The 27379-nt window shown below is 31.0% G+C and overlaps 2 protein-coding genes across 16 annotated transcripts in view; both read right to left on the bottom strand.

The window, feature by feature from the left end:
* Window positions 1–11: 11 nt before the first annotated feature.
* Window positions 12–18330, bottom strand: LOC100642798 (disks large homolog 5). Of its 8 annotated transcripts, none has more exons than XM_048404339.1 (14): window positions 18210–18330; window positions 17455–17560; window positions 16821–16838; window positions 16283–16430; window positions 15808–16156; window positions 15292–15711; window positions 13841–14929; window positions 13157–13763; window positions 12629–12922; window positions 10627–11650; window positions 10293–10534; window positions 9941–10170; window positions 9545–9764; window positions 12–9456 (listed from the first exon to the last, which is right to left on the bottom strand). In XM_048404339.1, exons 2-14 carry the CDS (start codon window positions 17495–17497, stop codon window positions 9350–9352), a joined length of 4791 nt encoding a protein of 1596 aa, XP_048260296.1. In that variant the 5' UTR covers window positions 17498–17560; window positions 18210–18330; the 3' UTR covers window positions 12–9349. The 8 variants fall into 8 exon arrangements, with proteins under 8 accessions (XP_048260296.1, XP_048260297.1, XP_048260290.1 ...); XM_048404340.1 differs by having other exon boundaries at window positions 13199–13763; XM_048404333.1 differs by having other exon boundaries at window positions 11816–13763.
* Window positions 18331–21140: 2810 nt separating this feature from the next.
* Window positions 21141–27379, bottom strand: part of LOC100646523 (rap1 GTPase-activating protein 1) — a 256732-nt gene continuing 250493 nt past the window's right edge. For all 8 annotated transcript variants that reach the window (XM_048404325.1, XM_048404327.1, XM_048404328.1 and 5 more), the window contains 5 exons: window positions 26194–26432; window positions 24010–24288; window positions 23560–23725; window positions 22567–23409; window positions 21141–22497 (listed from right to left, as the gene is read on the bottom strand). In XM_048404325.1, the coding sequence (XP_048260282.1) occupies window positions 22336–22497; window positions 22567–23409; window positions 23560–23725; window positions 24010–24288; window positions 26194–26432 (1689 nt within the window). In that variant the 3' untranslated portion in view covers window positions 21141–22335. The remainder of the gene's footprint in view (window positions 22498–22566; window positions 23410–23559; window positions 23726–24009; window positions 24289–26193; window positions 26433–27379) is intronic.

The following is a 27379-nucleotide window of genomic DNA, read 5'->3' as shown; positions in this document are numbered from 1 at the left end:
ATGAGAGAAGCTTTCGTTACAATCGACTTTATTTCCTTGCTCTCCTACATAAGACAACTTGTACGTTTTACAAGAAAGAAGGCTTACAAAGAATAACGAACGTCGATACGTTAATATTTATTATATGGGCGTTCGTGTGTTGCTGAAACAGTCTCACAGCAATACCGATACATCCCTTATATTATACATATTAATCAGAGTGTCACATATACATATATATTATAATATTACAAAGATCGCCGACGGTCCGCGTATCGTCGCGTTGCAAATATATGTATGTACATATCATATAACGCATATATATATACACACACACATATATTCAATATATGTATTTATATGTATATAAAGGAGATGCTTATATAAATAAAAGTATACGTATTTATAAATTACGGGCTATAACATTTGGTATCAAAACCATTGCAAAAAAAAAACGGAGGAAATTGAATGATACAATACAGTTTTTTATATATTGTTATCGTAACCAAGGAATCCTACGGTGATCGATAAATTAGTCGCATGAAAAACAAAGAAAACATGTTCCATGTTCATTATTCTGCTAGTAATTATAAATAGATTACGAATTACATAGTAGATTGTTTAAGATTTTTCTTTCTCAATATACTATAGTCTTGTGTTTATTATTAATTTTGATACTTTGTTGTCGTTTAAAAAAGAACAATTCAAATTACGATGTTAATTATTATTACCGTATGCAAGCCTATAAGAAAACTTTCTGTCGTTATTCATGAATTCATATCTTTAGGATCAAATTGAAGCTCGTTTTGTTTTCTCATTGAGTTTCTACAAAACTCGAATTCTATTAATTAGTGTTTAATTGTTTCTTTTTTTTCAAATTTCTTAATCGTTTGGATTTCCAAAGGCCTACGAATCCATATTGTATATTCGAAATTTTTTAATAAAATTCAATTTATTATAATTCGGTTTCATACACTGTACGAAACCTTACCATACAAGTCGTTCTGATCTTAAGGAATTGAAAGTTTTATTCATACCATGTGATTTTTATTGTATTTTTTATCGTATTTGATAATTGCGGTATTTCTTTTTTCGTTATTAGCTACAATCAGATAATACTAACTGACATCAATATGGTACTTAGTTGTTACGGTTAATAAAAGATTCAAAAATAATTCTCACTAATCATGAAAGTAATGTTGCAGTTATAATCGTATACATTAGCATTCAAATGTGATGAAAAATCCTGAAGGTTCGGTAAAAAATATTTTCAGGGCAGTCAGCGCGTGGCAGGAATAGATACAGGAAGACTTATTTTCTTTCGAGGGAACGGTGTAAAATTGGACATTTGAAAGTACTTAGTAGTTGTATCAGCTATAAATATTGAGCTGCAGCTTGAATTTTAAATAAAATTCAAGGAACACTCGCGCTGTAAATCGGATTCTTTTCAACACGTAAAATCAATGTATCATCTATTTGTGAAATTGGTATAAGATGTTACGACAACATATCGGATGTGTTGCCAGATGATAACGTAAACGTATAAAATAATTGATCTCTGAAAATGTTGAATTGTTTCCTCATTACAGAATCGCACTTTTTATAAGATTATGTTACGTTTCCGTATTGTACGTAATATGTGATGCCAACAATTTCTCAAGAAATGTAAAGTTGACTATAAGAAATAGAGAAATAAAATTAATCACGTTCCATTCTTATGTATAATATTCACTTCGCATTCGAACGAATAATTAGCTCCAATAACAACGAACAACCGTTCCAATAAATATTGCATAAAAATCTTGCAATTTACTGTCATAAAACGTTTTGATATTCGGAAAATTTGTCGAACCATGTACTAAGTTCTACCACTAATTTCGTCTCTCGGTACATTAAATACGATCGGCTACCGTCTGAGCGTATACACCAATTCGTATAAAAAATATTTGCATCTTAATATAATCGCAAATTTCATGCTGCTTATACGTGTCGATATATATTGATCACAGATTCTGAAATATCCTATCCGTTCCATCCTGATAACAAAAAAAAGAAAGAGAAAAAGAGAGAAAAAAAGATGCTACAATCGCATAATTGTATTACACTGTTAGTTATCAAGCGCGATAAAAATATTATATTAAAATTGTGCACGCATTCACTGTTAAAGCTTACGCATACAAAGCACATTGGTGGGAAAGATCGAATGACGAATACTTGAAGGATTTATACAAATGTACATTACGTTGTATTAGTTTATCAGTAGTGTAAGTATTGGACGTCTTGATTACAACCTTCGTGATTAGAATTAAAATGTGAGAAATATTTTGAATGATTGATAAATACTCTCAATAAAATATCTCTTCCTCCTTTCATTTAGTTTGTTAACCATTCTCCATCTATACGATATAAGTATGAGTAAATAATATAAAATTCAATAGAAATATAAAGTGTAAAAATATATAAAATCTTTGTATTTTACGTGCAATAAACAAAACGATTCAAACATGCTGGATAATTACTGAGATAACAAGAAAACACGTACTCTGAAAATAAACAGACAAGTTTATTGCTGACTATGTAAGAATTTAACTATAAATAATAAATAGTTGAAGATGTAATAACTTAATAAGGGCACTTGTCGTGCGGAGTTTCGTGTGAGTAAATAAGATTTCGGTATTTTCTTTATGGAAGCATATGGAAAACTGCGTTACCAATCAAAATTAAAATGATCCTTAAAGCTCACTTAAAGTAATACGAAAACTTTCTCTTTATACAATCCATGATACATTACGCACAAATATACTACATATGTATATACAATACATTTATAAAACATAATATTATATCACTATAATATTACTAAATAATATCATGTAACATTATTTCAATAATATTGCATTAATATAATATTATTTAACAAAAAATCATTTACAATCAAATCTATTGAGTTTCTTCTTAACTCAAACATCCGTTTATGAACAATAAGTTTTTACAAGACGATTTTCCCACCACGATGCAAGTTATTTATCTATCTTTTCTCCATAATAAGTTGCATACGTATATTTTTATTGCATTGCAAATATTTAACCTTCTCTATGCATTAGCAGTATAAAGAAACAAAAGTTAAATAAATATTTGGCAGTGAATGCGTTTATAAACAAACGATACAACCATATATTCCGATTTTTCCTCGCAAATGGAGACCTCAACAACCTATGAAGCACAACGTTTTCTTCTTTTAGTTATTCAAATTGGTAAATTGATCAATATCTCGTAATTCTATCACCGACAAAATAGACACAAATTTGATGATTGATTATTTTATAAATCAGTCTAGGTTTATCTGCACTTAGTAACTATGTATACAATTCCATTTCAATAATGCACTCTGTGTGTGTAAAAACGTAGAAATGTGATTATCAAAAAACTAGAAACATCATTCTGTAATCTAACTTTTATAAAATTTGATTTAGTCTGAATTTCATGCATTCTGATATTATGTAGTCATTCATTTTGTAATCGATTAACGCATTTCTTTTTAACAGCCATAAGTAGTACATTTTAATAGTCAGTATTGTTTGTTTAGTTTTTCTTAACTCTCTGATCGCTGAACATTTCACTGTTTTCCTCTTGAAAAGTCATTTCTTCAAAAACGTTTTCAAACAATGGAAAAGATAAAAAATTTATACCATGAAAAATATAATAATATAATCCATAAGTATTTCAAAATTTACAGAAACTTCATCTCTACACAATCAAAGAGTTAAATATAAAAATTAAGTGTTATTATCGATAAATACTCTTCACTGAAAAATACTCAAATCTAATTTATCTACGCTCGCAACATTGTTACATTTGTATTTATACATATTATACGTTTCCTTAGTCAAAAGAAGAATAAATTTTATTACTGATGAGGTAATACTCTGATTCAAAGACGGTTCTACCGATGAGGAGAGACGAATAAGACACTTTGCATGCCCAATTAATAAACTTTTCTGTTGTTAATCAATGAATTCTTTTTAGATTCTCTTCGAATTTACCGAAATCGCAATAATATTCATTATCTCAATAAAAATCAAAATATATACGTATGTTAACAAAAGATGTGTATACACATATAGATATAAAAATTTCAAACCATCCAATATCATAGTTCCAGGATATGCACAAGTGCTTACGATCGCATTGACTGATAAGAGAATATTCTTAATATATGTGTATAAAAACTAATGTAAGAAATGTGTAAGAACAAACAGCACCAAGTTGATATTATTACATTATACATTCGTGAGCTCTATTCGCTAATTTTTCAACGAGTATAAGAATTTTATTGTTTCAAAAAATATGCTGATTAAGAGGAAAGGCTACAGACAAATTAAGTGTATTTGGTTAGACAATAGATTTAGATCTATTGAAAATTTTGATATTTTTGCCAATTAATAGCTATAATCACTTTTGTAACAAGATAAAAGACTCGTAGAATACTTGAAAAATATACAGATATGATAGAAGTTTAATATAATAGACTCATATGTTCTCATAAATTACAAATTTAAGATAAGTAATTTGTTTTTTCGATATTCATCAAATTTATATAACCATATTGATTGGGTGATAACGATTTACAATTGTGGAAATTTGGAAGACAAAAGCAAACAATGACAATACTTCTTATTGTAGTAAATCGTCTCTTTATATTTCAGCATTTTGCGTTTCAGAAGTAACATTTTTAATTGAATCTGAATTAAAATTGAGATTTAATTGAAATTGAATTTTTTAATTAAAAAAAAAAAGATAATTAGAGTTTCTTCATTTTTAGGAACTTTTATACGATAAAACATCTAAATTTGTTAACTTCGAGTTTAATAGAAAATATTTGAAACAAAATAAAATCAGAGAAACGAAAGAAATAAAACATAATGTCAAACATGCTTTTAAGTCAAGTTTAGAATAAACTCTTTTCAGTGATGATGCGCAGTGTAATTGTTACGTACATCCTTATTGGTTAAACAAATAGTGCGATACAAATAGAATATGAAACCTATGGGGAGATAGCGAATATAATGTCGAATACAATGATATTAAGACGATAAAATTTCGACTGGAGTATACAAGTGATACTGCGAGGAGAAATTCGTTATAGAAAATAGAATACTATTGAAGACTAGTCGCGATTGTCGTTTGAACAAATCGCTATTAGAATCATAAATCATCGATCTATATCGCGCATTTTTCAAACCCAATCGTCAGGCTTTGCTTCTCGTCTAAGTAATATATCACCATAAACGCTTCAATGATTGCCAGTAATTAATGCTTCTATTATCGTACATTTAATTGTTTGTTAGTGCACCACTCAGCACGTGTGTCAATTACGTCTCAAATATTTTTAGAAACATTTCGAGTGAATAATACTTACAATCATATTTGATTTATTTCCTTGATTAGACAAATTTAATTACGCTCTTTTAAAAATACATTAAATAACAAATGAATAAATGAATAGTAACAATAAATAATAACAAATTTTTTTGTTTCATAAATTCAATGATCATTAGAAATAAATAATTTATAATTTGAGATCAATAAAAAGATACAATTGCATTCTAGTTTCACTTTAGTCCGCTAATAAGTAGTAAATTTAAATTTTTCATGAAAAACATATTTTTATAAGTTTTATCTTTATACATTTTTAGACAATATATGGAAAATATCTGGAATTTTTCATTCAAATTCAATCCACTCGAAATTCTATTGAAAAAAGTGTACATCATACATCCTTCGTTTATTACGGACGTATTTGCTGCACTAGTGCTATGTATGTGGGTATTGAATGGTTCAGAATCACGTGCTTATGAAAAATAGTAAAAGTGCGTAGTTAAATATATATAACATTTATGTATATGTAAGTATTGCCCAAAATATGTATGTATATGTATAATAGTAATGTAGAAGGATTGTGAAATTGATATGTTATCAAAGCTGTAATGTTATATGTATCACAGTGCTGTGATTGAGAATAATCATAATACAAAATTAATCTTTTCTCCCTCTTTCTTCGATACTGTTTTCTTTTTTTTCCTTTCTCTTTTTGTTATTTTTGGCATTTCACTTCGCCCTCGACCTATCTTAATTTTTCCTCTTGCACCGCACAGAAATTATGTTTAATTTAAATAGTTCGATAGTTTCTGTTTTTTTAAAATAGGATAGTTGTAGACGTATCAAGCTATGAGAGAAAATAAACCTTTTAACTCTCCACAAACGTATCTTGCCCGTTATACAAGATTCTTATGTAAGGTGAGAGTTTTATTGTTTCGTTCTATCTAAAAGATTATTCAATACGACACGATTGCAATAATTAACAAAATTTTATGAAGTTACGGTTTACCCTTCAGTTACATTATATTTAATTTTAATTAAGAAATATATTACTCAAGGCGCGATTTACGATTTGGATATTTTTTTAGAATCAATATCAATTGTAGTTTTAATTTTAATATAAATTAAATAACGACGCGTGCTGTTTTCATAACATACTGAGTCTTATGTTATATTTTGCACTACATTTGTCGTAGATACTATACATATACTAAAAAAAATATCTACACATTAATGTTTTGCTATTTTCTTTTTAGAATTAAGTATCTCAATCGTGTTTTCGTCAATTCAACATTGAAAAGTTACTGCCATTCTTACAAAAAGTAAACAGATTTGTTGTATTTTTCAATTAGAACAATGCCAAAATAAATTAGGAAAAATAAAATCGTTATAAAAAAAAATATAATGTATTACTCTCATAAGTATTTACGTTTGTAATATCGTCATATAAAATATAAATAAAATTGTCGATTTAAATAATTTACTTCACCCCACACATGTATAACGTTCAAGATTCATATGTGTGTACAAATATATGCAATATATAAATGTACACACACATATATTATCATATCCTCTCTACTTATTAAAAGAATAAAAATTAAATATTCTTTCCCGAAAATATTTTGTTATATTAGTTCGCTAGTAAATTCCTAATTTTAACGCCTAGATTGTCCACGATAGCCTTTTAAAGAGTATTTACCTTGGGTGCGAGATACAATAATTCCTTGTTATTATAAGCTGCCAAGTGTGTACAGCACTTTTTATAATTCATAATTTTTCCCCTTTTTCTTTCTTTTTGAGCCTTTTTTATTACGAAATTCGTACCGATGATTTCGCAACGTATCAAAAAGTATATATCTACACTTCCGCATTAAGCATATCGACGCTAACGATACGAATAAATTTAATTGTAATCCTTATGAATTAGCATAATATTCTTTTAATTTTTGGTCTCACTTTGATAACTTACGCCTAAATATTGTCTTGTTAGAAAACTAAATTTCTGTTTTACAAAAAGCAATGTTTAACTTCATTTGTTTGTCTTCCACTCTTACTGGATTCTTTCTGTACGTACAAATTGTTATTAAACTTGATATTCGATATTCATCGATATCATTAAAGAACGTAAGCCTCTTTCAAAATTAGAAAGACTTCGTTTCGAACAAAAAAAAGAAGATTATGTATTTAAGTATCGAAGCATCGTTACTAGACTTTTACGATAGCTATTTCTTTTAGCTATTTCATTTAATGTACTCTTAATTTTTTCTGGTAATATGTATATACGAAACTTGTATCTACATTCAGATATTGAAAACAATATAAAAGATCCCGTTATATTTATCAAAATGTTTAAGAAGGAAGCAAGAAATGGGGCAATTTAAATATAATTTTTAAGATAATAACAGTAAAAATTATTTAAAAAATGTATGTCGTCCTTGTATTTAAAAATGTAATAAGAAATATGTACTGAATTCTGAATGTAGATACGTAATGATACGTACTCGCATTTTAAATGTGTTCAAAAATATGACTGCACCTTACAAAGCGTCTTAAACTCGATTTAAAAACATTACAGTATAAATTCGTAAAATAATTCGAACTACAGAAGTAAAAAAGCAGTAACATACTCCTTCATACGTTTCGTTACGAGCGCTTTATATTGAGTTTCTCTGTGTTGCGGATATCTACTGCTTATTATCATTTCAGATATTTACAAATTTAAAAAATGGCAAAAACAATCCATTTTTTGTCAATTCCGTATTCAATTTCTTTACATTTTTTAATTCCTCGATCTACAACATTAAAATTTTAACCCCTCAAACCAATTGCTACGCAACTTCAACTAATGGATTATAAACAGTTTTATAAAACAATGACTAAAGTATCACTTAAATTTAAACATACAATTAAAGGATTCATCTAAACTAAAAATTAATAAACATATAATCCATAAGTTTCATAAGTAAATTATATACAAATAAGTAACCTCCTTTAATTTATAACATCCTCTGTACAATAATACTAATCACGCAAAATTATTCTGTACAACGAAGTGATCTGAGGGGTTAATAATATCAGCCAAGCACTGAATGGCTGAGACTTATTCACTAACTAATGAACTTTACATTTATCCACCAAATGTTTTATGGGCCACAATACGATGAATATTTTTACTTGCTACATTAATTCATTTATGGTCTCACGCCAATTGCAATAGATAATTTTCAAATTGTTGCCTATCTTATTGGGAAATTATGATCGATCGAGGCTCGAAGCAGCAAGCAAAGTTTTCAACTTTTATGAAGCATGAAGAATAATTCTTGCATATGTCTGTTGATTTAAGGGAAATTAAATGTTGAAACTATACTATGCTGATTTTTTTCCATAAAAGTGAAATATTGAAATGCAATACATCAATAGTGTCATTTTCATAAGGAAAGTAAAAATCAGGGAAATTAAAGTTGAAGATATAAGATAGAATTGGTATAAAACGTACTGTTTGTTTCTCTTCTTTTTTAATATGAATGTTGATTGCATGATATGTTTAAATATTAAGATTTTTATATGAAGTCTTGTTTATCTCGTAATATTTTATAGGAAATGTCAGTGTTGTTTAAATAGCATCAAATATTTGCTGAAATAGTGAAATACTTATTAAAATACTTATGATAAAGCTTATTAAAATAAATTGTATAATTTGCATCAGACTTCAAAGTAAAAGATAAATGAAAAAAGGAAGAAATATAAAAAAAAAATATTAAAAACTTTGCATAATGGCATTACAATAACGAAATAAATAAAAATAATTAACAAGATCGTAGTAATGAAACCATGAAAAGAAAAGCCGAAATTTCTGCATACTGTCGTGACAAATAAGAGACCATAAATAAAAAAAATTGTAACAATTTTACAATCGTACGACGTAAGGGCCCCCTGGTGGAATTTAGATTGATTTCCACTGTGGTTTGTGGGGACCCCCCCTTAAATGTCAGGGAGGTCCTCTAGGAACCCACAGCGCTTTGCTTTGTTCTTCATCTACTGCAGCTTTTACTTGAGTACATATGTACGCGACATTTACTCCAGCTGGAATTACAACTGAAATACGTGAAAATTATATCAACAATAATGTAACAAATTCACAGTAAGACATAAAGTTGCATTTTTATTTTACAAATATTCTTACCAGAAATATAATGTTTATACTCAGCTTCCAATTTTAATGCTTGTTCATACATCTCCTTGGCCGCTTTGGCACTAACTTTATCGCTTGGGTATCTGGAATCTTTAACTTCCTTTATTTGTTTGGTACTTTTAAATTTAATCAACAAAACTATAGGATAGATCTGATGTCGATGAAGTCGCTCGATCGACGCAATTGATACATCCAATATGCAATGAGTATTCTATAAATAAATATGTATCAACAAAGTTTTAATAAAAGGTAAAAAAGAAATAAAAATAAATTCGCAGAATTATATAAATTTTAATTGATCTACTTTTAGGTGTTTAACCTAGTGTTTATACGCTTACTATAAATAACGTTATCAATATTGTATAGGCATTGGATAAAAAAAGATACCTTCTCACAGATGTCCTTGACAGCTTGTACTGTGGTACACTCGAAATAGCTTCCTTTTTTTCTATAGTCCACATAAAGGGAATCGCGCAAACCTTGTTCGAGCGTCGCTTGAGAACAATGCATAGCTTCTGCAAGACACCTAGTGAACTGTCCTGGAAATTCTTGTAATAGTTTTGTCACTACACATTCGCTTAACGGTCCAATGATCAACACAGGTCTTAAAGCTGGATCTGCATAAAAATAAAAGTATAAAAACGAATTTAATATTTCGATAGACTGAATTAAATAATGGTTAATGGATAAGTAGTAATAACTATGTATTAAATAAATATTTGATGTAACAAATATTTACAATCCAATCTTTCAACACGTTGATAACTTGCTGGAAGAGTTTCTTCATTTAGTGTTCCACTATCACTATACCAACCCAAATTTACTCCCGTAAGATGTGATAATTCTTTACTATCCCTACTAGAAGAACGTTGATGTTTCTTTCGACGAAAAAAGCTTCTTCTTGCGCTCGTGCTACCTCTTCTAGTAGTATCTGTTTCTAAATCGCCTAATGAACGTCGTAAAAGTAGTTCTTCTTCGACCCTAACGATATTATGGACACATATGAGATATAATATAAATATAAAACATAATCTTAAAAGAGATTCGTTCAATATTTGATTTCCCCAACTTACTTGAATTTGCTCGGTATTATACCACAAGTTTGTCTTCTTCCAGCTTGATCAACTATCCAAGCTCTCCAATGACCCGGAGTACCATTAAACATTGTATTATCGACGTATAAAATATCATCTTTACTAAACCTAAGTTGTAGGCTATCTCCAACTTCGCCTACTCGATCGAACATCGCTTTCACATAAAAACTGTCTCCAGGTTTATCCTTTACTTCGTTATACCTTTCAGGTACATATTGAGCAATCAGCGTTACCTTATCTGCTGGTCTAGCCAATTCTAAAGCAGCTTGTTCTGCGGTTGCTTGTCTGAGATCAACACCATTATACTCTAAGATACGGTCACCGGGACGTAATCCTGCATCTTCCGCGAGGCAACCTGGTTGTACCGAATGTACGAATATTCCGACACCATTACCACCAACAAGGGAAATACCTAAATTCGAACATTTCCTTGTTTCGATAAAAAGATACCTCGGTTCACTTGGTGGTGGGCTTTTACGATTTTGTTCTTCTTGTGTCGGACTTCTTACAGTTGCATTTTGTCGTTGCAACGTGGTCGCTGCATTAAGCTGTGCGCGTGTAAGAGTATTAGCAGTACCACGTAATGTATCAAGAGTTGCGGAATTACGCATATTATCTAACGTAGCTGAACTACGAAGTTCCGGCTTTCTGATATTAATATCCAAAGATGCTGATGCTCTAATTTCTCGTTCTCTCTGTTGCGTACTTGGTACTTCCAATGAAGCAGAATTTCTAATATCTCTTTCCCGAATTGTACGAGGTGGTTCTAAAGTATTTGAAGTTTCGCGCATAATAGTCAAGGTATTGGAAGTATCGCGTATTGTACTTAAACTAGTAGAAGCGTCACGTTCAGGTTCTGAGCTTTCCAATGATTCAATAGTTGTTTTTCTAGGAGCTTCAGGGCTATTACATGGAGTGGGTGATCCACTACGACTACCTCCTTCAGCACCACCAGCTTCTGATGAACTCGAAGAAGCAGAGCCTTCTTCTAACTCATTGTATTCTAGCAAAAAGAAGTGATATATAAGATTGATGTTATATCAAGATAAGAACCATGCAATAATGATAAATAATGATCACGTTTAATAAGAAAGGTGCAAGAAGATTTGTATAAAGTGCAGTTTGTGATAGGGATATTCTACTTTTTCTAACAAAACACTGTACTCACTGTCTGGACTGTACTGCACCAGCATCGTAATGGAATTACCGCACTGACGTAACACATTGGCAGCAAGTTGATAAGTAGCACTCCTCATATTGATACCACAGACTTCAAGCAACTGGTCACCAATTTGAAGACCGACTTGAGATGCTAAGCTGTGCTCGCTAACAGTGGAAACGAATACACCGCCGCTCTCTAAGCAAGAAATCTGGATACCTAAAGGTTCGACTGACTTGTCTATGTGAACTCTGCGAAGTTCTCCAGGTGCTGGCCTAGGTTGAGAGTAGCAATAGTCCGGCATGCTGGACCGTTTATTGCTACTACTTCCTCTGACAGTTCCACCAGAGCTATTTCCGCTACCGGTACCAGGACTAAGTACTTCCACGTGGAATGTTGGCATCGGACTGCCTCTTTCTGAAGTTCTTTCTATACTGCCAGTAGATAATTTACCCACGCTGCTTTTTGAAGTCACACTAGGATTTGATGGTATTCGAAAACGTTGATTTTCCTTTTTTCTTGGAAAAGTTCCACCTTCGTAGCCATGTGTGTACGCTGGTACGTCGTATGTAGTGCCAATCGGTGGAGCGCGAGATTTGTGGTAATGCAAATCTACAGAGGGTGTGTGCAAATGCCCGAATCCTGTTTGCGGGCCGGGGCTATATGAAGGTTCGAAACAATAAGATCGTGCATCGGGTAGTCCTATTGACTCCCCGGACTGTGCAGACGGCAAAGACGGCGGGGAAGGGTATCTCGAAGGTAAAGAATTTTGTTGATGGGGATGCGGATGCGAATGCGTATAGGGAGGAAATGAAAAATTACCAGTCAACTGCTGTCTCGTGCCGCTAGTCGACGAAGTTGATGATCCAGCCCCGGAATAAAGTTGAGATTGCACTCTATTATGCTGTAGTGTGTCTACTTGACTCTCGTTGCTAGGAGTATACTTTTGCGTTCTTTTCTTCGAAAAATATTCGACATCTTTTCCCGTATTTCCAGACTTCACGGAAAAATCGATGCTAGTTTCAGATGGTGTCAGCGTAGAACTGAGTCTATTTTCCGTGTTCTCGAATTCGGTTGCTGGTTTCTTATCTATCGGGATATCTTTGAACTGCACCACTGGAGTAAAGGATTTCTGACTAAATAACGGTCCAGTTTTAAGGAAATTTGGTAATGGTTTTTCTACAGGTTTATAAACCGTATGCCGATTGTTCATATTGGAAAAATTGGTTAAGGGTATAGGATTAGAAATACGATTATAATTATAACTGTCATACTTTGGTGGTTGATTAAGGAGTACACTTAAGGGCAACCTTTCTTTTGTCTTACGTGGATGTAAAATAGTACCAGTACCATTTTGAATCAGAGGTCCACCTCTGGCTTTCGGCCACGTACCTCCATTTTTCTCAACCTTTTCGGTTCCGCGTCGCTTACTTCGTTTCAATACTCCATTATTCGCTTTCTTGTGGTAGCTCTCTATTACTGAATCTAATTCCGCTATTGCATCTTGCTCTTGTTCAAAGGTATTTGGACTCGAGTTGCGGTGTCGTTTCTTCTTCTCCTCCCGATCTTTGCTATGTTTACGTCCTCGTACTATATCAATCTTCTCTCGTATATTGTCCCAAGCATTGCTAATTCCACTTGGTTTTTCACCACTAACGGATTTTGAAACTTTGTAAACACTTCTATCACCAAAGTTCGAAGCAACGTGTCTTCTTTCATAATCGTCCGATGGAATCTTTAACAATATTCTTTCTTGTTCTGTTTGAGAACAACTATTCACCATTTTTTGTTTCTCAGTACCAAAGCTACCATCAATGGTCATAGTTTCAGAGCTAGTTGCTGAAGGCAATGGTATTCCTTTCAGGGTCGTAATAGTTAACACATCCGTACTTGTATCATTTAAAGTTGCCATCGCTTCGTGGCTGGAATTAATGCCTTCCATTGGTTTACTATTAATCTATAGAAAAAAGAACTATATTAATATTCGAGAGGAATAAATAAATAAATTCAGTACAAAATACGTATAAGACATACATTTAAAACTCTATCTCCAACAGCGAGGTTGCCATCTTTAGCAGATAAACTACCCGGTGAAATCTTCGAAATGTATACTCCAAGCTCCAAAGAAATACCATGAGGAACTGAACCAACAGGCAATTGCGTTGTCCTTAATGACCTTCTAGTTAAACGCCGTCTTCTTATCGTTAATGTAGCTGATCCCACCGAACAGGTACGTAAAGTTTCCATAATTACACGCGTAAAAACAGATGTACAATCTACATTGTTTACTCGCATAATGCAGTCATTCACTCTTAATTTACCATCAACAGCACTTCCTGATGTTACTTGAGCAACATAAATTCCTGTATCGTTTGGATAATATGGATTATCACGACCTCCAACTAATGTCAATCCCAAATCACGATCAGAATCTAAGCAAACTCGACTAAGATCCAAGTGAATAGTAAGAATTTCCCAGTCACTAACATCAGTATCAATCGCCGAATCATGTGCATGCGCTAAGCTTTGTGCAAATTGACTTGCTCTTAACGCATGATCACCAGATTCTATCTTTTCTTTGAGATCCTTTAATTCTTTCGATGCTTCGTTCCGTTGCTTTTTAATATCATCAGAATCACGTAAAGCACCCGCTAGTTCCGAAACAGCACGATCACGCTCTTTCCTTAATCTATCGCAGAGAGTTCTAATACTTTCCCTTTCTAAAACTATTTTATCCCTTTCACTGAAAGCCCAATCTCTTCTTCGTTTTGATACTTCTGCTTCTTGGAGGGCTTCTTCAAGTTCTGCTTGCAATTTATCGACAGATTTTCTAAGTTTATCTAATTCCAAGTTAGCTTGATCCAAGTTATCCATACGTTCCTTATCCCGTTTAGTGTAATCTGTAGTGTTATTTTCTCTTTCGGCTTCTTTGTTCGAATTATCTCGTTCACGATTATATGAGTGCAATTCCATACGATTTTTATAATCCCTGTTTGAACCTTCAGAATAATCACCAAACTTTTGGCGTAATTCGTTACATTGTTTTAAAGCATCGTCTCGATCTTGCAAAGCGGATGAAATTTCTCTTCTTAAAGTTTCAATTTGATAGGATAAAGCTTTTTTCTAAAAATAAAAAAAACAGATATTAAAATACAGAACATTAATTTAAAAATAGTACACGTAGTAGCAAGTAATGTGCAGTGTATAAATAACTAAAACCAATACAAAATCTATGAGAAAAAAGTAATAATGAACCGATTATTGTACTTAGTAATTTCTAATTATATTATACTGATATTGATATCATGTTTTATAGCATATTTAAATGGTTAAGTAATAAATAAAGATATATATATATATATATATATATATATATATACATATTATTATTATTATTATTAAATTTAATAAAAATAAATTTATCATCGAGTTAGTTACATGAACAAATTAATTGTTTTTTTTATAACTAATTTAGGAAAATTTACCTCTTCCATAAATTGTTTATTCTGATTCTCTAAATGTGTGATTTTTGTATATGCTTGTGTAAGATCATCACCAAGTTTTTCCATTTCTTTATGCACTGTATCGCGCTCGCCCATAATTAAACTGTATTCTTGTAATGCAGCATTTCTTTCTTCTGTTAATCGTTTCATATCCTTACTAGCTTTCATGCGTAGTACCATTGCATGATTAATTTCCTTCACTGCTTCTTCGTGTTGTTGTTGTACTTTGGCTAAGGCTTCACGATATTCATTTCTTTCCCTTAATGCAATATCCCACTGTCTAATGGCAGCAGTACACTGTTGTTTTAAACCATTACGCTCACGAACTGCGCTATTACGTTCTTGAACAATTTCATCATATTGTTTTTTTAACCTGGCAGCCTCTTCTTGAGATAATTCCAACTATATTGAACCGAATATATAAAATTTGCATTACAAATAACTCTTAATATGTACATATATGTTTTAACATTCTGTAAATTAATATTTTGTACATACCTTATTAACGGCCGATGAATGCGATGATATTAAATCATCGTACCGTTTCCTAAGGGCATCGTACTCGTCTTTAACGGCTTCATATTTTCGAAGGGCAGATAGATAGTGCTGATTCATAGTGTCACTATTACTAGCATCAGAAACAAGAACTTCTTGATTTTGACACCTTAATTCAGACACTTCCTTTTGCAACGCTTGAACTTCCCGATCTAGGCGTTGCTTGTCATTTACTAAATCTCCATATTTGCCCCGCAGTGCGGAGCTTTCTTGTGACGTTGCCTCTAATTGATTCATGACTGCTATATGCTGTCCCCTGTAGTATTCCAATTCCTTCATAGTATGTTCACACCTGCATTTTAAAGTACTTCATTAAATAAATGTATAATTATTTAAATTATATTTGCTTTGTACAGAACATCAAACACAATATCACAAACAATTAAGCAATACCACATTAAACAAAACCAAGACAAACCGTCTTATAGTATCGGAGTGCTTATGCCTAAGTAGCTGAAGCTGATGCATGGCTTGATCACATTGAGCTTGCAAACCATCATAATCACTACGACATTCAGGCCCACCAACAGGACTGCCAACACTGCCATAGCCTCCACTATCTCTTTCTGCATGCCATACACCCAAGTTATATCCAATAATGCAAATTGCAAAACAATAGATACAATGCAATTAAATATAATTTGTGTATTTCTACATATAAAAGTAATATCAGTGCAACAAAGTGTGCATTAAATTGAAAATAGCTTATATTAAATGCTTTTGTGTCAAAATTTATTGTATATAAGGATATAATTTTAATTTGCTTCACATAAAGATATAATCTAGATTAAATACACATCTTAACAGAATACATAAAAAGATAGTAATATAACTTGAATACTACACTAAATGAATAATTTGCTCATTTTAGATAAATTCTCTTGATACAAAATAATTTGATACACAACACAATTTGATTGACATTAATTTGTACTTTCTTCACATATTAATCTTACCCATATTGAGTGCTCCATCTGCAAAAAAACAATGAATAAAAATGTAAGCAATTGTAAGTATAATATATGATCCACTATAAATATAAAAGTGAAATGACTATATTTATACAAGTATACACTATGTTGTTACAATTGGTAGAACAATATAATCAGAGGTCTAGCTAGCTTTCACCAGGAAAGAAACTCTATGTCACGCATGTAAGCATCATGATTCACTGTTTTTTGCAAGGTGAAATTATAAATACTCTTTAAGTATCACACACCTACAATGCTCCATTTATTCAAGAGCTATAAAATTATGTATTTAAAGTATACATTACATTATTTGCCCAAAATAAAATTTGGTACTACTTTCTGGCAATGAATTTTTGTAAAATGATATAAATATATCAAATATTATATTATATGAATGTTTACATAAGATTGTCTTTTTTCCATACTTAGATATAGATAGAATATTGCTGCTTCCATTATTGTTTCTTTTGCTGTAGAGTTTAAAATTAAAATAAACCATTTTTTAATAGCATTGAAATTATTAGATCAAACTTTCCATTTAAATCTGTACCTATAAGAGTGGACAACTAATACAAACATATATTGACATGTAACATAGAAAACTAAAAACTATACTCACCACTACTTCCAGCACTATCCAAGGAAGATGCACCAGAAGCCATACTCTTGATTCATCGAGGATCTACCACAAATATTTCTCTAGCAAGGTACGTGCTAGGTATTGCCTGGAAAGTATCCATGCGCTGTACTTCACGGAAGAGTGAACCCTTTGTGAATTACTAAGAAGTAGCCTTCGGGATGACATTATGGCTATGGTCTAAACGGTGCATGGCTCTCATCAGAGGGATGCAACAGTGCACCTGGCACACATACACACAGAGTAGCTCTTACTCCAATACAGACACGTGCCTGGTAATATCGAGACTTTTCATGCATCACTTTTTTCCGCGCGGTTACTGATACGGGAGAAACAACGGGTAGACGTATGTTTTCTGAATGGACGTAATAAATTAATCTACGTTTTGCTGATGTGTCTCAATCTTTTGAGACCGCGTCGTATCCGTTTCTTTTTTTCCTGTCAACTGCGAGGTTATTGATTCTCGTACGCAAGCGAGTCCAGACAAGTATCGATCACCGGCTAGCTCATATCTAACAAACTGAAAACTTGTTATCACTGTAGAAAAAAAAAGGAGCCAACAAGCCTTTCAGCAGTAATCTCGATCGCGCACCTCTTCAGATAATCCATTAAGTCGCTCGACAACACTAAAATCGACACAATTTTCACTGATTTCGACTGTTCAGATCGCTACAAACTGCGCACCGTTCATCCCAAAGCGACTAATGTCCTGATATTAACGATAATTGATCGCTCACCTGCTACACCAACGAACCTGACAATTAGCCATTTTCATTCCGCCACTACAGTCTGTTTCGCATTGTCGATAATAAACATACTTTGTGGACGAGCTTGTTACTTGTGGCGCTAGTATCCATATGAAATCAGTCGATTATGTCGTTTAAAAAGGCTCATTTTAGAATACTCATTCTATTAATGCATTCTTAAATAATTTTATTCAAGGCATGCAATATGTTGTAATATTTTATTCATTTTATTCACGAAATGATTAATTCATTTATATAAAATATCACTTTTATTATACCACTATTGTTGTTGTTAAAACTAAGTTATCTTAGGAGTAAAAATTTTTATTTTCATGTATTCACTTATAATTAGAAAAAAGGTAAATATCTATGTATTATTTTGAGATTTTGAAAGTATAACTCCAATTACAAAATTTTTTTTAGCAAGATTAATATGAAATTAATTAATTAATATGAATTTCTGATGTTATATATTTAAAGCATTACATATATGATAATATTTACTCCGACATCAATAAAATGGAATTTGTAAAATATGTATGTATATACATACGTACATACATAGTTACAGTATAACATCATATTAACCATCGATCACCTCATTTTCTTCTGTAGCACATTCTCAGCCGAAAGAAAGAATTGCGACGTCGATTATTGTATGCAGAAAAGCATCAGTGACAAAAAGAAGATACAAAGCTACTGAGATTTAAAAAAAATACAACCTATCTCCTTGAAAAACTATAAATATTGTCTCTATAGATTCAGCGGTTGATACGACTTAAAATAAATAGATGACAGAAAATTAATAAAAAAAACCGTATAAAAAAACTTTCTGATTATTTAAATATGTTTTATCATAACAAAAAAAGATCATAAACGATTGAAAAATTTTAATTAAATTTATCGGCGAAAATTATATTTATCGGTTTTATATTCTACTAAAATATTTTATCTATTTTTATATGATAACGATAACTGATAGAAAATCAGTAATAGATACATTTAATCCTATATTAGGAAGTATTTTATATACATGTAATAATAATTACAAACAATTGGTTTAAATTATTTTATTTATTGGCGAACATCATTACCACTGATTTTCAAGTTGACAGTTGTGCATAGAAAAGAAAAAAATATTATGCGAATACTTACACCAGTCATAAGAAATATATACTTTCGTGTCGTAGTGTCAAAGAATAATAGTATTCGCAGTTTTGTTAGATAGATTTGGGCGATTAATATTAAATACAAAATATATATTTATAGCAGTAATATTTTATCTCTCTCTCTCTCGTTCGCACTCACACTCTCTCTCTCGTAATATAATAACACATATCTCTTTGTAATATAGATAATCTTTCTTTGATTTTGCAAGGCCAGCATAGAAATCACACTAGAGAATGGTAAACACAGTTTTTTTCCTAAATTTTAGACAAAGAGACGCTCTCATCAGATGACCTATTATTTAAACGCAATTCACGTTATGTACATACATTTGTAAAAGTAATCTCGATTAATTCCGAGCTCTTCATACGTAAATATCAAATTTAATACGCAGTAATAAAAGTTTTTGAGTACCTGCACTAATCTTTGACAGTGAAATACATTCTATTAAAATCGCTTTTATGTCCTGTAGTTTCAGATTTATTTATCGTATGTATATGTGTATGTATGTGCGTGCTTTCTTCAAATTATTAAATGTTTATGGTTTATAAAGAGATATTCTAAGATTCAAAATAATTGTAATGCACAGTTTCTGATATTTGAGATGTTTTGCATATTTTGTTCTATAAATTTCACGAAACCAAATATTCGGCTGACCTACTTCACGCTCATTCTAAAAGAACTTTGTAAAAATACATTGATCGTAAACCGTATAAAATATACCATGTGTGCTCATCTTTACGACAGTTAAAAATAGTACTACTGGAAAGTGTTCGCAGCGATTGCTATTTTTTGTGTATCTTTTGGAAGCTTCACTTTCCTGAAGATCTCAGCCGGCATTACAAAGATCGTCATTTCAAGTAAATTTGAAAGTAAATCACCGTAAAATATGTTTGGAGACGTAGTTTGTTCTTTATAGTGACGATTTTTCGATGAGAAATTTTCATTTACATACCACGATTCTCTTACATATAGGATAGAGATTTTCGCGGATAGAAGTTTTCCGAGATAAGCAATGCAAGTAATTGAAAAAATCGTATCGTACCACGTAAATTGCAAACCAGAAATTTCGTTTAAAATGGAAAAATGTGATACACTCCAAAACGACATTATACAGGCAGTGATAATCGTAATATGTCTGCAAAGTATTTGTAAAGACATACAAAGATTCATTGAAATTCAGAAGAAAACTTGTACTTGTAGAAAAAACGTTTGCTTGAGGAAAGTATATGCTATTTTTATACGCAGATTTTAGAGGCAAATATCGTATGAAAAGGAATGTAGAAAACTAAGAGAAGTAGATTTTACTATGATAAACTTTGGTATTATATATGAGTGAACTTTCATGTCCCTCTGTCCTTTCTTTCACAACACTCTCGATCTTTCTGTGTAGAAAGATAGTCAATTATTTACAAAAGAAGAAAGAATGCTATAAAGTAAAACGAGATTAATAGTAATTATAATAGTAATTATAATAGCAATAATAATAGCAATAATAATAATAATAATAATAATAATAATAATAATAATAATAATAATAATAATAATAATAATAATAATAATAATAATAATAATAGTAATAATATAATAATAATGATAATAATAATAATATAATAATAATGATAATAATAATAATAATATTAATAATAATAATAATAGTAATAATAATAATAATAATAATAATAATAATAATAATAAATCATACTAATACCATTGGTGAAAGATAATGAAGAAAAGGGTGCATAACTAAGCAAATGAAATACACTTAGTTTACTTTGCATATTATAACAATGAATGATAATACGTGTCTTACTCGCATGTTACTGACACATCGATACATCATGTGTTATTAAACAATTTGGTGCATTTAAATCATTATAACCGTTAAAACGGCTAGAAAACCTAATCTTATTCTAAGCCAGCTAATGATGCCGTAAGATTAACTAACGAGGTGTTCTCATGTTTCCTAAAATTGTTTTGAACTAATACTAAAAAACTAGTAATGGTTTCGGTAAATTCACCGCGACGAATACTGTAACTAGCGATACATATCCTTGTTTCAATGTGAGACGTCAGAAATATATCGATAAAACACATATTTCTATAGCCCATAAGCGCGTGGACACTTATACCAGTCACTTTAGATCGTTTTATGGGACAATACGCAGTTGTCTCATTTGAAGACGGTACGAGAACTGTAACTGCTGCTTTATATATACATATACATATATATATATATGTTATATATGTATATATATATATCATATATCATATATATTATATATATATCGATCTCGATTTATGCACATTTAATTATTACAGATAAAATATGTTATATTAATTTCTGTGTATTTACTCTTGATTTCGGAAACTAAGTCTAAAGGCCATTTTACTTTTTATTCTAATCTATCTATTATATAATGACAAGATGTACCTACTTTTTTAAACATTCCTATCGATATTTGTGTTGCGTGTGCTTGTGTGATCATTTATTTGTATCTATATTGACTATTAGAGATTAACTTACATCTACTAATAAATTAATAGATAAATAATATTGTTAAAAGTCAAACAAATATTTCTACAAGTAACAATTAGCGTCTACGTTACTAATATTTCGAAAGACGCATCACTATAGTTATATCGCAAAACATTTCCTCTAAATATTCTTCACTGACCCGTCCTTTTGTAATATACAGCGTTTGTATCAATTTCTACCTAAAGAAGTTCAACCACAATGTTACAACATAACATAAAGCATTTCTCAATTGCGAGTTTCAAACTCTTTGCAAACTACTTCGGAAAAATTTCTTTAGAAGAAGCAATTCCGAAAAAGTACGACGTATAGAGTTTTCAACTACTGCACCTAACTAATTATTAAAATCTAATAATTGCAACGGGAAGTTTTATTCGCCGACAAAGGCGTATTAAACGTATCTTAAAGAGATCTTTAAACGGTAGACGTTTGCTGATTATTGTTATCCAATGGAATACTCGTCGAACATTCTTTCAACATTGCTCGCAATCGAAGAATTTCTTTTGAAGCAGCTGCAAGGTCGGACTGCAACTGAAGTTCCTTTTCTCGTAGACGTTTTATATCACGTTGGCAAGTCTATAAAATAAAATTATACTTAAATTATCGCAAAAAAACATAGAAAATTCCATATCTTTACATACGTACCACATTTTGCCTCAGTAAATCTAACTTATCGCATTTAAGCCTAGTGACTTCCATTCGTAAATTTTCATTTTCTAAAACGCCATCCTTAGTAGTACATCTTGCTGTATCATGAGTTTCAGCTGAACTCATTGATTCGAGGCCTGTATCGCTATCGGGATATACGGCTTGGTCTAGCTCCAGCTCGCTATTTAATGAGCTATCGTCACTTTCCGAAATAACACGCTGTGTTGTTTCTGTTTTCTCGGATCGCTCTTGTTTTCGTAAATTTTCGTGAGTCAGTCTTTGAACAGATGATACAGAAGTTTTGTCCACCAACGTCGTGTCATTGCTAGCACAAATTGAAGTAGTAGATTCTCTACGATCAACTTCATCTTGTTGTAAGGTGGCCAAACTACTATCTTGATTGTCTGTATTGGATAAACTACTGTCCTGACTTCCTAAGCTAGGGCTTCCACGTTCTGAATCTCTTCTAAGGGTTAAATCCGGAGAACCTAAGGGACTCGAAGGTTCTACCGAACGTTTGCTACTAATTTTCGTGGTTGATTGTCGATTGCTCGGTGGACTAGGCTCTGACTGGCCCTTTTTCGATAATTGTTGTGGTACGCTCTCCGTCGAGGCATTTCTAACACGCGATATCAGCGCCTTTCGAACGGTATCAATAAATCTAGAACCACTTCCACCGCTACCAGATCCTGATGCATCACTTGCTGTTGGACTTACTGGGCAATTTCCTCCAAACCCCATACCGGTAGCTCCTAAGCCGATCGCTCCTCCGAGAAATTCTGCAGTCTTTGTTTGTAATTCTTCCGTTAAAGATTCTAACAGAGCTGACCTCGTTCTTAGCTGTATGTTGAAAAATTCTATTATTGGCGTTTGATTTTCACTATTTAATAACTTATAGCTATCATCAAAGCTATTTTTTTTTATATTATCATAATTATTCCACTATGGCTACGAATATACTTAAAAGTTTTGTAAACGTGTGATAATTACCTCAAGTTTTGAAAACTTCTCAGCTTTATACGCCGCATTCTCAGCGTTCACTAATTTCGTCAAAAGGAATTCCTTGAAATCGACTCCCCGCAAAAATACAGCTGGTGTTGGTAAAGCTGGACCAAACCAGGGAACATCGTTTCGTGCCGTTATACTGACCTTGTACCTACATACAGAATTCAAATGAGTGTCTACAAATTATTTACCACGTTAAAAATTTAATATATGAACGTATCAGAACTTTGATTAATACTAGATTATTAGATTAACACTTTAATTAATTGATAAAAAGGAAAACCTATTTTCTGTACCTGAGAAAACGCAACATTTAGCGAACTAATTTAACCGGATGTTTGTTCAAAGTTAGGAATAGCGATTTCGTAACTGACGCACCCGGACTTTATACGACCTTACTACATAGACACGGTTCATACAAATCTAAGAATATACCTTGTATTAGGAGTGCAGGGGTCGACGACTTGTACCACGATGAATGCATGTAAGAAGTGACTGGCGATCATATCTGGACTGAAAGGGGTTGGCTCCTCTTGGAATATTATCGCGACGATGTCATTGCCGATGTGTCTTTTACGCTGCAATTGCTGAGAGTCTCCTGGACTGTATGGCAACAGAGAAGCCACATGAAACAGCACTTCTCGACCTCGAAATACTTCGTATACCGCGGAATCTCCAGTCTGTCCATGTCGAGTATCCAAACCTCCGCGGTATCTATAAACATTGATACACACATATTTGACCATACAGTAACATAATTGCTTTCAAAAAAGGCAAAAAATAAAATTAAGGACCGATATTAGACTATATATTATGGCGATTATTATCTATGGCACATAATATGGCGATTATTACCTATATATAATATTTAATTTTATACCTGAATTAAAATTTTTAATTAGTGAATTTTTTGTTAAAGTGAAAATATTTTTTAGTGAAGTGAATTTTTCAGTAGATTTAAAATTACGGGATATTTAATTCCAAATTTCATTAAATTCACTAAATTTGTTAAATGGGAAACAAAATACGCAATGATAATTATTAGAAATGTTAATCCTCAATGTATAACTAGAACTCTAAGAGTAGAATATAGTTTCTTTAAAAGTGTTGTTCGAGCTTGTTTTAAAATTAAATCAAAATGGATTGCATTATTACTATTTAAATATAAAAAACATTTTGAAACTTTTGTGTCGGTGTATTTTTAAAAATTATTTATGCAAACATTACATAATGTTACCCAATTTATATACAGTATTTTTAAAAATTATTTATGCAAACATTACATAATGTTACCCAATTTATATACAGTAACAGATTTTGTATCGCAATTTTTCATTCGGGCTGCATTTGTAGTAATAGTGTCTACATTTATTCTATATATTATATATATATATATTTTACAACTAGGTACGATATATATCTTAAGAATAATGAATTTTTTCTTTTTCAATATACAAGATGCAAAGTAACGAAACAAGTAGAAATAGAAATATATAAAACATTACAAAATTTATCAAATTCATAGATAGTCTTATTTCGGCTTTTTTTAAATATGTCTAAGTTAAGACCTTCGTTTTAATAAATATATAATAATAAATATAATTCTTTATTAATAATAAAGAATATAATGTTATTTGTAATTCATATATAATAATTTTTTATGATACATCATATATAAATCATGGAAAAAGACGTTATTAAATATATAATGCAAGAAAATAAAATTCAATGTCTAGACATATGTAACATAGCGACTAAAGCTTGATTACTATACTACCCTCTTACATAATAATTATGTATCTATTAGTAATATTACGAAATGTTTTATGATTATGTACCTTGTCGATATATCAAATAGTCTGATTGAAAATCGATCTATTACCGATAGCACATGCAACACAAAACGTGTTGACCATATAAAACAGTTTATAAAAATATAGGTTCTTATATTAAATGAACAAGTTTTATTTATTTGTCAGCCATAAAATCGCATAATTTCATATTAAACAATGTATGCATTACCGCTCAGAAGTATCCAGATACATTGATCAATTTGTCTTAATAGTAGTGAATTTTAGCGAAGTCTAGAAGTTAATGATGAATTAGTAACTGGAAGTAACATTTGATACTTTTTTACGGAATCACTGAAATACCTATTACAATACATAACAATAATGTATTTTACTATTTACTGTATACAATACTATTACGTGCATTTACTATTTAAATATCATTGATATTATTAACATTGGCAGTGTATCAGTTTAGAAGATCCTTATTAATCTGACTTCTAATTTAGAAATTAAAAGATCTATGGAGAAAAAGCATGTTAAATAATAAAATAGTTCTATAAGATTTGTCAATTAGAAATACCAATCTTATTATTGCATATTGCCCTTTAAGAACTAATTTAATGATTAGAAAGGACTATAATGATTATAAAGAATAAAACCGTTGTAGTTGGCTTATCCATAATTATATAAATGACATACATCATGTAGAAAATAAACAAGTGTCCGGACACTTTTGAGCGGCTGTGTATGGGTATTTATTATTTTGTGTGTTATGTTATTTTTGAAAATATTTTTAATCAAATATCTTGTAACAAATGCTACCAACCCTTTGTGATCTTTCAAGTCGATTTTCTGACCCAATAAGTCAAGAAACTCTTGGAAAGCTGGTGTAATTTGTCTATTTCCAAAGAGTTGTTCTTCGGTAACTTGACCGGCACGTTGGTGAAGAACACCGAATTTAAACCTCGATACCAAGGCATGTTCGTCATACCGTGCTATCAGTGTACCAGCACCGGAACAGACAACCGGCATCAGCGTGCTCACGTTCAGGGATTCGTTGATCGCCTGTAAAAAGAAACTACGTCATGCTCCACCGTGCTGATAGATTACGGTCTTTTCCTTTTACTTTGGGAATGTACATATTTGCAATCATTTTCTTGCATAGAATTATAAATAAATCTTAAACTGATTAACATTATATCTTGAAACTTTAAGTAACTTCGAGAGAAAGTTCGAGAGAAAAATAAAAAATAATTTGTACCGGACCTTTCATGTGATACATGTAGCAATGATTCAGCTTATGATTAAAAGTTAGCATCTGGTTCTCTTTTATTGACCATGACAGTTTTAAGCAAAATCGTTGATAGTATTAAACCGTTTTATTCAAGACTTATCTGCTGTGTATTCCAGTCCTATGCATTGGCGTGAAATAGTTAACAGATATAATTTTAAACCTTTGCATATGTTATTAATAAAAATGATATAATAACTCGCAAAAGATTGGAAATCTAAAAATAAGTAATATAAGATTAATTGAATCTCTATTCAAATCTGTTTAATTGAAATGAAATTTATAAAGTATTTATATAAAATCGAAAGGTTAATTTTAATCTAATGAAAATATAGATCATCTAGAAATTAATATAGTAAACACTGATTAATAAATCAGCGATATAATAATATTTAATATGTTAGAGATATTTTTATATTAAAAAGATTAAACAAAACTAAATTAAAATTTTTTTGTATTAAAAAATCAAACAAAAATAGGTACCTAACATATTTATTTCCTCAACTAACTTTTATTAAAATTACAAGCAAACATTGAATTCACAACTTCAGTGTTACTTCTTTTTTCAAAACGAAAAAGCTTTCGCAACACTTGCTCATATGAAATGTAAATTTATGAAAAATCATTTGAATTGAAAATAAGTAACAAAATTATAAACAGTAACATTTTTCAAGCGATATGCATAAAATATGTACATATATGTACATATTTGCATAATGTA

The sequence above is a fragment of the Bombus terrestris genome, chromosome 3 (genome assembly GCF_910591885.1).
Source record: "Bombus terrestris chromosome 3, iyBomTerr1.2, whole genome shotgun sequence".
Lineage (NCBI taxonomy): Eukaryota > Metazoa > Arthropoda > Insecta > Hymenoptera > Apidae > Bombus > Bombus terrestris.
Note: the sequence above shows the minus strand (reverse complement) of the source record. Positions and strands in the feature narration are given on the sequence as shown.